The following is a 14,469-nucleotide window of genomic DNA, read 5'->3' as shown; positions in this document are numbered from 1 at the left end:
AACAAGAGTTTAGGTATCGCCTCCTTCCCTCACCGTAAAAGTCTAAGACCTACTGCGTCATGGCGCTTTACTGAAAACTATAGGCTAGGTGTCTTGAAGAGTTTTGGAAAGTATAAACAAAATCGAATTTAATATTTGATATTTAATTATATTAATTGTTTAAAGATCCATCAATTCAAGATTTTATTTCACTGCAATTTTAGTTTCATTTTCAATGCTGTAACAACTGGAAAAAAAAACATTTGGAATATAATTCGTTTTTGGTGAAGCGACAATGACGCAGTAGTCTTTAGGTTTTCAAACAGTTAAGGAAGGGGACAATTTTAAGGATCTTAGACAATTTTAGAAAGAACCAATAAATTGAACTGAACATTTGATGTATACTGATATTAATTGCTGAAAGCTCATCAGTTCAAAATTTGCTGTAATTTTAATGTTTATTTTCAATATTAAATACAAAAGAAAATATTTGTAATACAATTCGTTTTCAGTAAAGCGCCATAACGCAGTATGTTTTAGACTTTTACAGTGAGAGAAGGAGGCGATACCTAAACTCTTGTTTGTAGTGATTTTGTTCGTTTCAAGCTTGATTTGAATATTCAATTTAAGTTTCACTCGTTTTAAGATTTATTTATTCATTTACATTAGGATCTATTGTATGTTTGTTGCATTGATTGTTTATTTAATTCTTGTTCATTTTGAGTTTCATTTATACTTCAATAGCAAAATTTTTTTTTTCGTTTTAAGCTTGATTTGCATTTTCAATTTAAACTTTACTTGTTTTAAGATTTATTTATTCATTTATATTATTAATTGTTGTATGTTTTTTTGCTGTGATTGTTTATTTATTTCTGTTCGTTTTGGGTTAAATTTATTCTTTAATAGTAATTTCTGGTTGTTTTGAGTTTAAATTTTTACAGGTAATTTTTATCTGCTGATCTTAAGTTTAGAATGGCCTTTACTTTTCTTTGAAAAACTTCTTTTTCGGAAAGTTTCTTTATTAATTTACACTAAAGAATCATCATTTTCTACTGATTCTAAATATTACAAGAATTTCAAGTTTATCGGATCTAATCACAAGTTTTTAGCAGAGCTGAATTTTCATAGTTTCCGATAAAAGAGGGATCCCACCCCAAAATGACTTGATCTTGACAAGAATTTCAAAATCAAATTAGTAATGCCCAGAAAATGTTTAATAAATTCTAACGCCTAAATACAAAAATGTAAAATTTCGCGGTTTTGTAGTCTGAAATGTGTTTATCAAACAATTTGGGGTAACAACCAGTTTTTTGACTAAAATTATAGCCTACGGCAAGAGAAAAATTTGTACCATCCGAATTGTAGGTTGATAATTTGCCATAACAAAAAGAAAAATCTCGAGAAACTACAACTTGAACAGATATCCGAGTCAGAAAGTTACAAGTAAAATTAAGTTGTACCTATAGATTTGATTTTACCCATAAGTTTCCAAATGTACTGCATTGTATCAGGATCTCTAAATTGTATTAGAAAAGGTACAATTGGTCTACATTGGCAACGGTGCTCTGGACTCTTCTCTTCTCAATCATCTTTTTTCAAGCCTGTGATTAATTGTTCAGCAGCATACAAATGAAAAAGAAATACAATCGTAAGTAGTTTGGGTTTGGTTTAGTCTAAATTTGCTTGAGTTCAATATAAACCCAAAATATAAATTGGATTGGATTTCTCCAGACGAAAGTAATACCCCAGGCAAGTCACAGGCAATGTGAACTACTTTACCAACTTCTTGAATAGTGTATATAAGCGCCAGTTATAATGTGAACGAGAAAAAGCCTAGTGCACATAAAATCCCACTCAGCTAAAAAGCTTCCTAGATACTTACGTTTACCAACGAAGACTGGTTGGACACAAAATTTACAAGTTACCGTAAGCACAAAGCCATAAATACTTATGCAAACAGTGAGCATTGACTGCTACTAACTACAACAAAATGTGAAATTTTGCTTGTTCTCGCAAGTTTTTTATTCCAGAAAAAGTTCTATCCAAAACAATAAAAATACAGAATTACTCCGTCAAAAAATCTTTCTAAAGATGACAAAGAAAATAAAACTTAGATTTTTATAAATCTCAGTCCAAATTTGGATTACCGCGTTGGATTAAGAATTGAAACACTTACAAGTAGTTTCCAGAGTAAAAGTCAGTAACCAACAATAACTGTCAATAAGAACATGGCGTTAAAATTGTAAAAGTTGAAGGTCAGATTTTATATTCTTAATTATCTGAACAGATAATTTTGAAGACCACACTGTCTTTCTATGACGATAAATAAAAGTTCAAACAGGGATAAATCCTTTTCATAGACAGTTATAATTCACAAAAAATACTGGAAATTTTGGTCACATGTGCAGCGACTGTCATCAGCAGTCACTGCACATGTGACCGAAATATCCAGCATTTTGCGTGAATTATTACTGTCAATTAAAAGGATCTATCGCTATTTGAACGTTTATTTGTTATTTGAACATTCTTTAAAAGTTGAATACTTAGGTTTTTTAATGAAATCTTGCACGATCTAAGTAAAGCAAAGCTTTATTTGTTTACATAAAAATTAAAATATTTCTGCTTAACACGGCCGTTTAACCGAATGAAATGGCCGGCAGATCCTGAAAAAGAAATCCCCTTTTCTAGCATTTGAGAATCATCTTTTGCCATCTTAGCAATTCCTAGAGCTGCTTTAGAACTTTTTCTGGATATTAGATGGCGTGAAGGGGCAATGTAGCAGAAACAACAGAATCTAACCGGAATAGATGGCACTGGAAAGATAGTTTCGCTAGCTGCATCAGTGAAGGCTCGTTGTAGTCGATTCTTTCGCTGCTGTCGATGGTTATTTTGAACTTTATAATTGCTGAGTCCACGAGAGCATATGTAATTGGGAGATAGCTAGAAAGTATATAGAAAACAGAAGAACAGGAAGAAGTAAGAGCAAACAAAAGTGAAAATGGTACCACTCACAGTACTATGAGTTTTCTTGCACTGAAAGGAGAATTTATAAAATAAAGCAATTTTTATTAGGCAATGAGAAAACAGAAAATAAGAATAGCGACAATGACAACACTCATGGTAAGACAAATTTTCTTTCGAGGAAAAAAAATTAAATAAAACGTATGACTGCACTTATAGCAAGAAAAGTCTTATAAGAAAGACCAAGAAAGAGAAAGAGAGAGATAAGAGAGAGAAAGAGAGAGAGATAGAGAGAGATAAAAAGAGAGAAAGAGAGTAAGAGAAAGAGATAGAGGTAAGAAAAAGAGACACACAGAAAGGCTGGCAGATAAAAAGGGTAGGGGAGAGCACTATTTCAGAAGACTAGCAATGAAAGGAAAAAATGGAAAGACTGGTAACTAGCACAAAAGTTTGACAAACAGGAAAAGATCCGATGCGAAGAATGGGAATGAATAAAGAAAAAACGGAGAAGTTCAATAACATCGTCAGAACTTTGGACATCATTCAACCATCAAAGAAGGGTGAAGTAAATACCGTATACGGTGTAAGAGGTTTACAGTAGGTACCTCAGGATATTGACATCTCACTCAAAACCGTTTGTTTCACAAGCTCAAACTTTCGAGCTTTAAAGGAAGTTCTGCCTATCGGGCGTGGCCATGGGTTTTCGTTCCTAGTAAATCCCTTGCTCCAAGTGGGTCTTCTACTCTCGCAAAGTGCTTTGCTTGTGACGTCATCACAATCCCCTTATTTGAGCTTGATTCCGCAAAAACGGGCCCAAGTAATAAAAAAGCCTAACCTGTCTCTTTTGAAGAGCCTAAACAATGATATAGCTTATCTCTGAAAGGACTAAATTCTGATTAATAAAGTCTAATCACTTAAAATAAAGTATTGTAGTTGTCATCTGATGACTTCAAGATTTTTTCTAAAAAATGTTTTGTTTTTAGCTCGAATAATTAATTTAGGTGTTCATTGTAAATTTAAATGCTCGAACAGATACACACTTCAATTTAGTGTTCATGCTTTAAAAATACTTTCCATCCCAAGGAAAAAAAACATTTGGGTAACCATGAAGTAAATCAAATATTCAAGAATCGAGTTCTTAGGCCTGGACAAACTATTGACTCTTTGTCAATTAAGCTTTTTCACATTCGATGAAATCTATCTTGAGAGGTTGAGAGGAGGGCTAACTCTGAAAAACAAACAGGAGACGTTCCAAGTGTCTGATAACTCCTAAAAATCATAATATTTTAAGGAAGGAGACAGGGCCTGAAGGGCAATCCCCCTTCATGTATCCACCAAGACGACAATGAGAGGATTCACTTTTTTACTGACAAGGTCTAATCAAATTCACCATATAGCCTTTCGTGGTTAAATTCTACAATCTTTTCGGGATTTTCGTTAGTGTAATAGTAGCATGGTTTAGTTTGCGGAAAAAACCCAGAACAATACAATTACGTGGTTCGGTCTGTCTCTTAATCAGAAAATTGTATCGACTAGCTCTGATCAATGTCCTATAGCGTGATAGACCTTTCCAAAAATACTAACTTACAGCTGAAATCGGCAGTGACCTTCGAGAGGGAGCTGACAACGGTAAAATTAATTTAAACTTTTAGAGTCAATGCGGTAGCGTTGATTAAGTAAAGAGCAACATATCGTGTACTATCACTATTTTGTTTATATTCTCTGTGCATAGAAACAATTGTCATAAGAACTTGGGAGGGAGTTTATCCAATTGAACTCCCTCCCTTCTTTTCCACTGAAACTTTTTTTTACAAAGGTAGTTGCAGATTGTTTAAACAGGAATCAAGCAACGATTCTTAATCTCGTGACACAACGAATAAGATCCAGAGACTGACTGTTTCAGTGCAAAAATAAGCTAAATCCAGACTCAAAACAGAACAAGTCAAGTCCCAACTCTGCACAAAACAACCGGAGTCCAAGCTGCGGGGTGACTCAGTCTAAAAAAGAGCTAAGTCCTGAATTAGCATAATAATAATCTAAGACCTCAATAAGAGTGAATACGAGCTAGGTCCAAGCTGTTGACTGACTAGTTGTAAAAACGATCTAAGTTCTGATTCAGAGCAAAAACAACCTAAAATAACCTAAGCAAAAATACAGCCAAGCCTTGAATACAGTGTGGAAACAAGCTAGCTAAAAGCAGACTATATCGGTGCTGAAATTAGCAGAAATGGTAAAACAACCGAAGTCCAAGCTGCAGAATATCGGTACAAAAATGAGGCCAATCTTGACTGGCTACCAAAACCGAGCTAAATCCAAACTGCGAAATCTCAGTGATGCGGTGCGTTAGCGAGTTAATCCCTGACTTGATTCGATTACAATCTAAGCTCTGATTTGATGCAAAAGGGAGTTTGATTACTCAGTGCAGAACAAGTTTGCGAAACAAGGCAAGCCCAAGCTCGAGAATTTCAGTGGCTCGGTAGAAAAACGACCAAAATCATGATTCAGTGTCAAAACAAGCTAAGTCAAAATGAGTCAAATGAATTCGATTAAAACACTAACCAAGTCCTAATTTGTTGTGAAAGCAGTGAAAAAATTAATGAAGCCTAAATTCAGGGTAAAAATGATGTAAAGACTCGGTGTAAATAAGTCTAAACTGTAGAACATGGGTGAAGATGAGTAAGACGATTAAAGTCCGGAAAAAAGTTTGTTTTTGCACACTCAGTGTGAGATTAAAGAAAATCCAAGCTGAGGATTGATAGGATGGGAATCTTACCCCTTTTTTGAACTCGAACGATGCAAAAAATTTTCCGTATACTTCAATAATAAAATTGAACCGAGGCCCTCCAAAGCTCACCCCTCCACCCAACACAAAACAGGGCAGGTGCGAAGAAACTTGTTTGAACTAGAATCATACAATTGTTTTAAATCTGTGTGGCATAGAACTAAAGAGGGCAATATTTCCCCTAACATCCCCAGTTCCTCTGTTCACCTTCAGTTTAATATAGAGGTGTGTATATTGCAGTTTATTTTGTGCAAGAGCCACATAAGTACCTTCAAATTGTATAATTGGAGTTCCAAATTGGGCATGTGGCCAGAAGCGATGATAAGAAGTGCAGATTTCAGATATCCAACAATGGAAACCTCGCCCTGATCCCGACTCGAACAACGCGACTTTTCAATGACGACCGTCCAATTATTCAATTTTAATTTTAAAATAGAAATTTCTTCTGCAAGACGATACAAATGGGAAGATAATCTACATCTTCTTACAAAGAAAATCACTTATCATTTGTTCAGCAAAAATTATTTTGTTGTTAGGATGCCTAAAAACTATTATTCGAACAAAGCATCCATATTAAAACGAATATAATTAAAAAAAAAAGACATAAGCTTAATCATATTTTTAGCAATAGCTGCAACCAAATAAAGAATGACCACAGTCTATAGCAACTGACAGTTTCAAAATGTGTTTTGAAACAAAATTGTCTAGAGGGGAAAGTTTCCAATCATATGTGATCCAGCAATGATAACAAAGATGTACTTAATAGTGGAAATTTATTGCAACGAAAAGTCGGGAATTTTGAATCGTTTGGCATCTGACCTGTAAACATCAGTTTTATTTTTAAGCCGGATTAAATTTAGAATTAATTACAGTGGACAGTTTTCGCAATAAGTGAATTAATTCACATTTTGTGAAAAGAAAAAGGACTTATATTACGGTAGCAATCAACAAATCATCCTATTATTTGTGTGGCGTTCGAATTACTTTGGATTAGCTGATTAAGGATGCCAGAGTACGGTGGTGAATAACAAAGCAGGTTCCGTGGACCACCGGGCCAGCCGTCAATTGCTGATTGCCACTGCTGCCGTGGGCCTGCCCACTGAAAGATAAGTTGATTTTTTTTCTCTCTTTTTTGGTTTTTCTCGTAGTAGCGAAGAAATGTCAAAATTTCAACAGTTCCAGCTTGCGTTAGCGAATTTCAAAAGATTCCTGCTGTAGCCCGTAAGAATTATCCAAGTTTCAAAGGATAAAAAAGGAATCTTCAACTACTTAGTTTTTGCGTATGGAGATCACACAGAGTCGCGCCTAACCGAGAATAGTCTCATCTCGTTTGAGGACAATTACCGCGAAGCATCTACAAAAACTGATAAAAATGTTGGAAGTGCGTTTAAAGAGGTTAACCAAAACCCGGACATTTATAAGATGGCTTCCAAAACTTTCGCATCGCTGAGAGCAGTTTTTTCTGGACCATCTACCGTGGATTTGCTAGTTAAAATAGTCGCAACTGAGGAAGAAATCGCTAAGACAAAAGAATCAATGATGAGCGCGATTACTATGCAAGTTCAAGATAAATGCGGAAACGACCAAACTCTGAAAACTTCTGTTGAGACTATCGTGAGTGAAATATACTCGTCAGTGTCGCTTGAGTTTAATCCGAAGCTAGAGCAATTGTTGGTATCAGTAAAGAATATCAAAGGACTGATTGAAAATTTAGAGAACCGTATTGCAAAATTAGAAGTGAAAATTGATGATTATGAGCAAGAAAAACAGCTTGGAACTCTAGTTTTTCATGGTATTAAGCAGCAGCCGGGTGTTGACTTGAAGTCAACCATTCTGAATATAGCCTCGCAAAAGCTAGGGCTTCCCGGTATCTCTGATTGTGATTTTGCTATGGTTTACAGGTCGAAATTGAATAATACAGGGTCGGCAAACGATAAAGTTGCACCAGTGTTCGTGAGATTTTCTACCTGTGAGACGGCCCGTAGAGTGTTTGCGATTAAACAAAATTGGCTGGTTCGAAAATCTTTTTGTCTGAGTCTCTAACCAAGCGCCGTCGCGATATCCTGAGTGCCGTGAGAGACAAGTTTGGCGTGAAAAATGTATTGTCAGATCGTGGCCAGGTTCTCGCAATGCTTCCGGGTGAGCGAGCTGCTCGTCGAATTAACTCGCTTTCAGATTGCGTTTAGTTTGTTGTTTATGATTAGTTTGGTAGTGTTTATCTCGTCAAGATGTTCTATATTACTCTTTATTTATATTTTTTTTTTTTTTTTTTTTTTTTGATTTATTATGAGTATAAATATCGCCCCGTTTGAGCGCGGAAAAGGGATGAATTATAGGATTCTTTTTTGCGTAAGTTGATACGAGTAGTAGTTTAAGTGGAATATTGAGTGATTTGCAAAATAATCCGTTTAATGTTGATGATTATTTGTTGACGGATATTGGAAATGATGGGTCGCAAATTAGTTTTCGTCCATCTCTTGATAGTAAATATCGTCAGTTATCAACTTTGGAGGAGTTAGGCCGGTCTGGATTTCATGCATGTACATGGAACTGTCATTTAACGTCTTCTTACCATGAGATTTTTGATTTTATTTCCCGATCTAATAATTTACATATAATGGCATTATGTGAAACATTTTTGGGTCATGATACTGTTCTTTCGTCCTTTAATTTTCCAGGTTATGAACTGATTGCTCGAAGTCGAACGTCAATGGGACGTGGAGGCCTGGCTTTCATTGTCCGACAGGATTTGAATTGGAAAATTAGAAAGGATTTGGACATTTGGAAGGAGGGTAAGATAGAAACCCTTAGTATGGAAATTCAGTTTGAAAATCGAGCTTGTATTTTTACTGTTGTATATAAGTCACCAAGTACATCATTTGAAGAGTTTGCTGAAGGATTTGAATGTCTTGCTGCAAAGGTAAATAGATCTAGTCAAGAGTTTATATGTATGGGAGACTTTAATTTTGATTTGCTAAATGTACGTGGACCAAATTTGGATTTTTTTAGCCTGATGATGTCAAATGATTTATACCCGACCGTGAGCATTCCAACGAGAATCACGGATCATTCGGAAACGCTCATCGATAATGTGTTTGTGTCTTCAGCAATACTAAGTAAAGCGTTCTGCTCTGTTGTTATAAGCCCAGCCTCCGACCATCTTCCGGTTGTATTGCATTTGAATTTTGAAGTGAAGAAACATAACAGAAAGAATAAAATACCAATGCGTAAACTGAAGCCAGTTAATCTGAAAAAATTTGAAGCACAAATTAGTGTTATTAACTGGGAAACAGTACTGAATGAAGATCATCCGTCGGAAGCATTTGAAAATTTTAACCAAATAGTGTCGAATGTTTATGATAGGAGGTGTCCGCTTAAAGAAACAAACCCCAGAAAGAATAAACCAAGACAACCGTGGTGTTATGATGAGCTGCTTAATCTGTTTAATATGAAACATCGGGCGTGTGAGGAGCAGCTGAATCATCCGCAGAATAATGAGCTCCATGTGATGTATAAAGAGCCAAGGAATAGGGCAAATGCCCGAAGAAGGAAAAAAAGAAGGCATATTTTACAAATGTATTTGAAGAAAGTAAAGGTAACCCCAAAGCAAAATGGCAAGTTGTGACTGATCTTCTAAAAGGTCCTATGAAGCCATCGGAGCCAAAAATTGTGCTAAATAATAGGACTTTGGAAGAAACTGAGGAAATCTGCAACGCATTTGGGCAATATTTCTCTGAAATTGGCCGCAAGATTCAAGAAGAAGCAAGGAGCTCCCATGTTTTCGAATCAAGCAGTTTTGTGGATGAGCGAGGAAGAGGTTTCGAAATGCATTTCCAGCCTTGTACTGAAGAGGAGGTACGCAAAATTGTTAGCACGATTAAGTCAAACAGTGCAGGAGTTGATGGAATGAGCCTTAGAACGCTCAAGTCGGTTGTGGTTTGTTTGCTTCCTGTCCTCGTATACCTTATCAATATTTCTATGGAAAAGGGGATGTTTCCGAATGCGCTTAAAATAGCTAAAGTTGTACCGTTGCACAAAGGTGGAGTCAAAAGTGATATATCTAATTGGATACCAATATCAATTCTCCCGATTTATTCAAAAGTTTATGAAAAGATTGTTCATCACCGGCTTTACGAGTATCTGATGAAAATTGGTGTTTTACACGATGGTCAATTTGGCTTCCGGAAAGGACATTCGACGACGCAGGCAGTCCAGCATCTTCTGGAAAATATTAACTCAGCACTTGAGAATGAAGAGCAGTGCATGGGCGTTTTTATTGATTTTAGAAAAGCTTTAGACACTGTTGATTTTAAGATTTTATTGGAAAGCCTGTGTTATTTAGGCATAAAGGGTAGTGTTTTAAATTGGTTTGAATCGTATTTAAGTGAAAGGAAGCTACGAGTGACTTTGAGTAACAAATCTTCTCAGCCGTTTCCCATAAAGTGTGGTGTTCCACAGGGCTCAGTTCTTGATCCTCTCCTGTACCTGATATTTGTAGACACAATGAGATTCTACATTCCCGGAGCTTCAGTTACTTCTTTTGCTGACGACACGGCTTTAGTGATTGCAGCAAAGTGGCAGCAAAAGCTCTTGTTCAAGGCTAATAAGGTGCTGGATGGCCTACATGAATTTGTTTGTGCTAGCCTACTTAGCGTCAATGCATCAAAACTAATTTTATGATGTTTACGAGGACTGGTTCTGCTCCCACTCTCCCTGGTGTCATTATTTACAATGGCCTACCGCTCTCACAAGTCGAAGAGATCCGATATCTGGGATTCATCCTGGATCGAAACTTGAATTGGAGAAAACACTGCGACATCATAGCATGCAAGCTGGCGCGAGGCCTTGGAGTTCTGAACCGTTTTCAAAATTTTTTACCTTTGAGAATTCTGCTTTTATTGTATTTTTCCATAATAGCGCCTTCTATAAATTATGGTTGTTTAATTTGGGCGAGTAATTTTAGTTGCAATTTTAGAAGAGTTCAAGTTCTGCAGAATAAGGCTATAAGGTTGATTGGAAGGTATCGTGGTATTGATAGCACTGAATCACTTTTTAGAAAGTTTAAAATTTTAAAGGTTGGTGAAATAAGGGATTATCAAATTGGAGTTTTTGTATTTCAGTGTCTGAATGGTTTTGCACCGGATTTTTTTATGAATATTTTTAAGCCTAATTCGTTTTATCACGATTATTCGACTAGGAGTGTAGATAATCTTGCATCTGAGCCACGGAACAAAACGAGAGCGAGTCAAGTGACCAGACACATGGGCCCGTCAGTTTGGAATTCGTTCCCAATTTCAGTTTGTCAAGCTGAAAGTGTGCCGCAACTTAAAACCCGTTTTACAAATAATTTATTTTCAGAAATTTGGTAGTTTTTATGGTTCGAGAGATTGCTTTTTTTTTTTTTTTTTTAGATATTTTATTTTTTTTTTTTTTTTTTATTTTGTGCCATTATATATTTATCATTATTTTCTGTTATTATTATTGTTTTCCCCTTTTTCATTTTAATTGGTTTGATGATTTGGCATGCATGATATCCAACCGGTCGCTTTTTAAAGCATCTTCTTGCTTTAGTGTGACTTGTTGTCACATTGAGTTGTTTTTTTGTTAATAAAAATGTATGAACCTGAAACCTGAACCTGAACCTGTTGAAAACTTTAGACTGGAGACTTACCGTCCCCCACCTTAAATACCAAACAAAATCGCTTTTTGTGTGGGTGGCATTAACGTGCCTCCCCCCTCCCCGACTTATCGAATTAAACGAGGGTTCTTCTCGTTTGTGATTCAGTAGCCCATCAATAGTCTTCACATAGCAGATCTTACTATAGCCGTTGCTAAACTTATGGAGAAACACAATCTGACTTCTTCATTTGACTTCTACAGCTCTAGTTACGTTGTCATAGTTGTATAGTGATATTTTACTTTTTCTCTTTCTCTCTCTCTCTCTCTCTCTCTCTCTCTTTCTCTCTTTGTAGTGCTCCGTCATTTTCTTTTTGTACGAAGACGGGTTTTTAATAAATAATAATAATAATATATCCAGTGTCTTTTAAGTAACAGAAGAGATCGTGCCACGGCCAAGTACCGTTTTCTGTCATTTTATTCCACAAAACATTCAATTCGTACTTCAAAACGGCCAAAGTGCCAGAAAGTACAAAATCTAGGATAGTAAATTGATTTTATAAATTCTAAAACCGTATACCATAAGTTTGAGCCTCCAATCTGGAAGAAACTTGCTTTGTTGTATGGGTAGCAGTAGGCTAATGTGTCTCTTTTTTTCCCTCAGGACTACCAGAATACCACAAGATCGCAGAGTTAAGTTTAAAAGATTATTTGAAAGCTGCTGTTCAAATCTACGTGCTTTTTCTAAATTCGTCTGGATAACTCCATCAAAAATGGCCATATGGCACAAATAATGGCAATCTTCAGTGCAATACCCAGGGTGGAAAGGCTGGGACGCTTAAGAGAGTACCATTGATATTTCCATGGTCGAAAACTCTAAACTAGAGGTTCAAAATATATCATCTTGTATAATCCCCCCACCCCCTTGGTAAATGAAAACTAAGAAGTCGTTCAAAAACGATATGCCTAATGAAAAAATTCCTTTTGTTTATTTAACTTTTATGAAAATAATCGAGTTTTTACCTAAAACTTCTCAAAGACACCGGCGATAATTTACTTACCCTCGGACTCTTTATCTATGTGAAAAGTGGCATATATTTAGTGGAGAAATTAAAGGTAGGTTGGAGGTAAAACCAATGTTAAATGCCCTATTTCATCTAGGAGTGCCAGCTAGAGGGGGTGGATTATTTTGAACCATCCCCCCTAGATTTGAGAAATAAACTGTTAGGATTTCTCATTGAAATTTCAGTATTTTTGTCGAAAAAAATGAAATAATACAACAAAACTGCCTCGTAATATAATCCCTATATTAAGTGAAAAGTTCTTCTGTTTCATAAAGCTGCCCTATTGAGCCATTTCAGTTTATTTCGTTTAGTTAGCATGTTGTGCCAGTACTTCGACATCACTTTTTTAGGTATCAGTCAAAGTTATTGGTCTTGTTTCCTTGGTTACGTTGTTCATCTTTATTAGATTCATGCCAGTCTTTGTTTTATTGGTCACGATCATTTCCGAGGTCTAAAAGGAAAGACACCCTAAACAGTAAATGGTTGACATTTATTATTACTTACAAAAAAATTATCTTTTAAAAGTATTAATTTCAGTCTACTGGTGGCAATAAAATTCTTTGTTGCCCTAGTTAAAAGCTATAAAGCGAATAATTGAAAGACAATATAAGAGATAAATTAAAGTAACAGAGCAACGGTAGTTTAAATCATTGTTAGGTTTCTTAAGATTGACATTAATTAGTACTTAATTTATCCATCAAAAATTGATTAATAACCAATGGGATAAAATAAAATGCAGAACGGATTTAAAAAGGAAATAATTGTGCATAAGGCTTTAAACTCACATTCTCAAACAGAAATAATTAGGTCAAAAGTACAGATCTAAAGATACTAGATCTCAGGCTACAGAGATCTAAGGCTACAGTAGCTGTGGATCTAGAGACTACAGCTACTATAAGGATTCAGATACCAAATCTGGCATTTACGCATCAACTTAAATTATGCAGCAGAATTTACAAAGCAAGCGGAATTACAACATCATTTTATTGCTTTTTGTTGGGTTAAATGGTTTCTGATAATCTATGATTAGTTAGCTCGAACGTTTTGCACCTATGCACACTTAAGCATCATGAGTTCCAACACATTAACCGACATGATTTGAAAGTCAGGAAAATGTTATAAAAAAAAAGATTATAAAAAGACTGAGTGTTCAACTTTGATCAAATTTAAGATTCTTGTTGATAATGTTAAAAAAAACTTTTTTGAAAAGTTTTCAAACTTGGAAAGATGAAAGACAGCTGCCGCCTTTTCAGCCTTAAAGTTCTCAGATGGTTAAAAAGGTTCATTAAAAGTTGAAAATGATTTGTGTGGGAATGTTTGACACAAACCTGATTATGTTACTCTAAGTGGACTGTTTCTATTACAGCAAGATTTGGTGAAATTGTCTTTCCTCAGAGTAACTTTCTAATTTGAATCTAATGGGAAAGACTAATAAGTTTTAAATCTGAGTTAATCATAATAAATTGTGCTCCTCCAATTGTACGTGCAAGAATTATGTGCGTTATATAAGACTTAAAAATCTGAAACAACAAAGAACTAACTGGCTTATGACTTTCATTCTGAGAAGGCTTTCTCTCAGATAATTTACCAGCTAGTGTACCAGTTCTAACTTTAAATAAGGATAGTTTGGTTTAAGGTCTACCAAAGAGTGTATCATTGTGCACAAGCTGGAGATTTCAAAAATTCAAAATTTGTGCATAAATGCTATCACTATCTATTCTTAATTGCCCCAAATTAAAGAAATCAATGAATTACCTATCAACAACCAAAAGAGCAGCTGAAAACTTAATGTTTCGCTATAAAAAACTTATTGTCTCGTTGAATGGTGGGACTCCGATAAGATAAAGCTGGCGAAAAGGTCGCACACCCAGGATATTAAATTATATTAGAAAACTGTATGCATATACATTTTTTGCAATAAATATGTTAATTAGTTGCAAAGGTATAGACAACATTCTTATACTACACAGAATAGTTCAACTTTTAAAAAACTACATTTTCTAATATATTTTGAAAGATCTGAACTAATCCGACTTGTCAACTAGAGCAGAGGTTTTCAATTTTTCC

At 35.3% G+C, this 14,469-nt stretch overlaps 1 protein-coding gene across 4 annotated transcripts in view; it reads right to left on the bottom strand.

Moving 5' to 3' along the window:
* Positions 1 to 14,469, bottom strand: part of SK (small conductance calcium-activated potassium channel) — a 570,542-nt gene that overhangs the window by 294,266 nt on the left and 261,807 nt on the right. Inside the window, exon 6 of one of the 4 annotated variants that reach the window (XM_089094648.1) lies at positions 2,779 to 2,919. The exons of the other annotated variants lie outside the window; for them this stretch is intronic. Coding sequence (XP_088950774.1) covers positions 2,779 to 2,919 — 141 coding nt within the window. The remainder of the gene's footprint in view (positions 1 to 2,778; positions 2,920 to 14,469) is intronic. 4 annotated transcript variants of the gene reach the window in all.

Source organism: Artemia sp. Qi Xiang Cuo, chromosome 9 (genome assembly GCF_049724085.1).
Source record: "Artemia sp. Qi Xiang Cuo chromosome 9, ASM4972408v1, whole genome shotgun sequence".
Taxonomy (NCBI): Eukaryota; Metazoa; Arthropoda; class Branchiopoda; order Anostraca; family Artemiidae; genus Artemia; species Artemia sp. Qi Xiang Cuo.
This window is presented reverse-complemented; position numbering and strand designations above follow the sequence as displayed.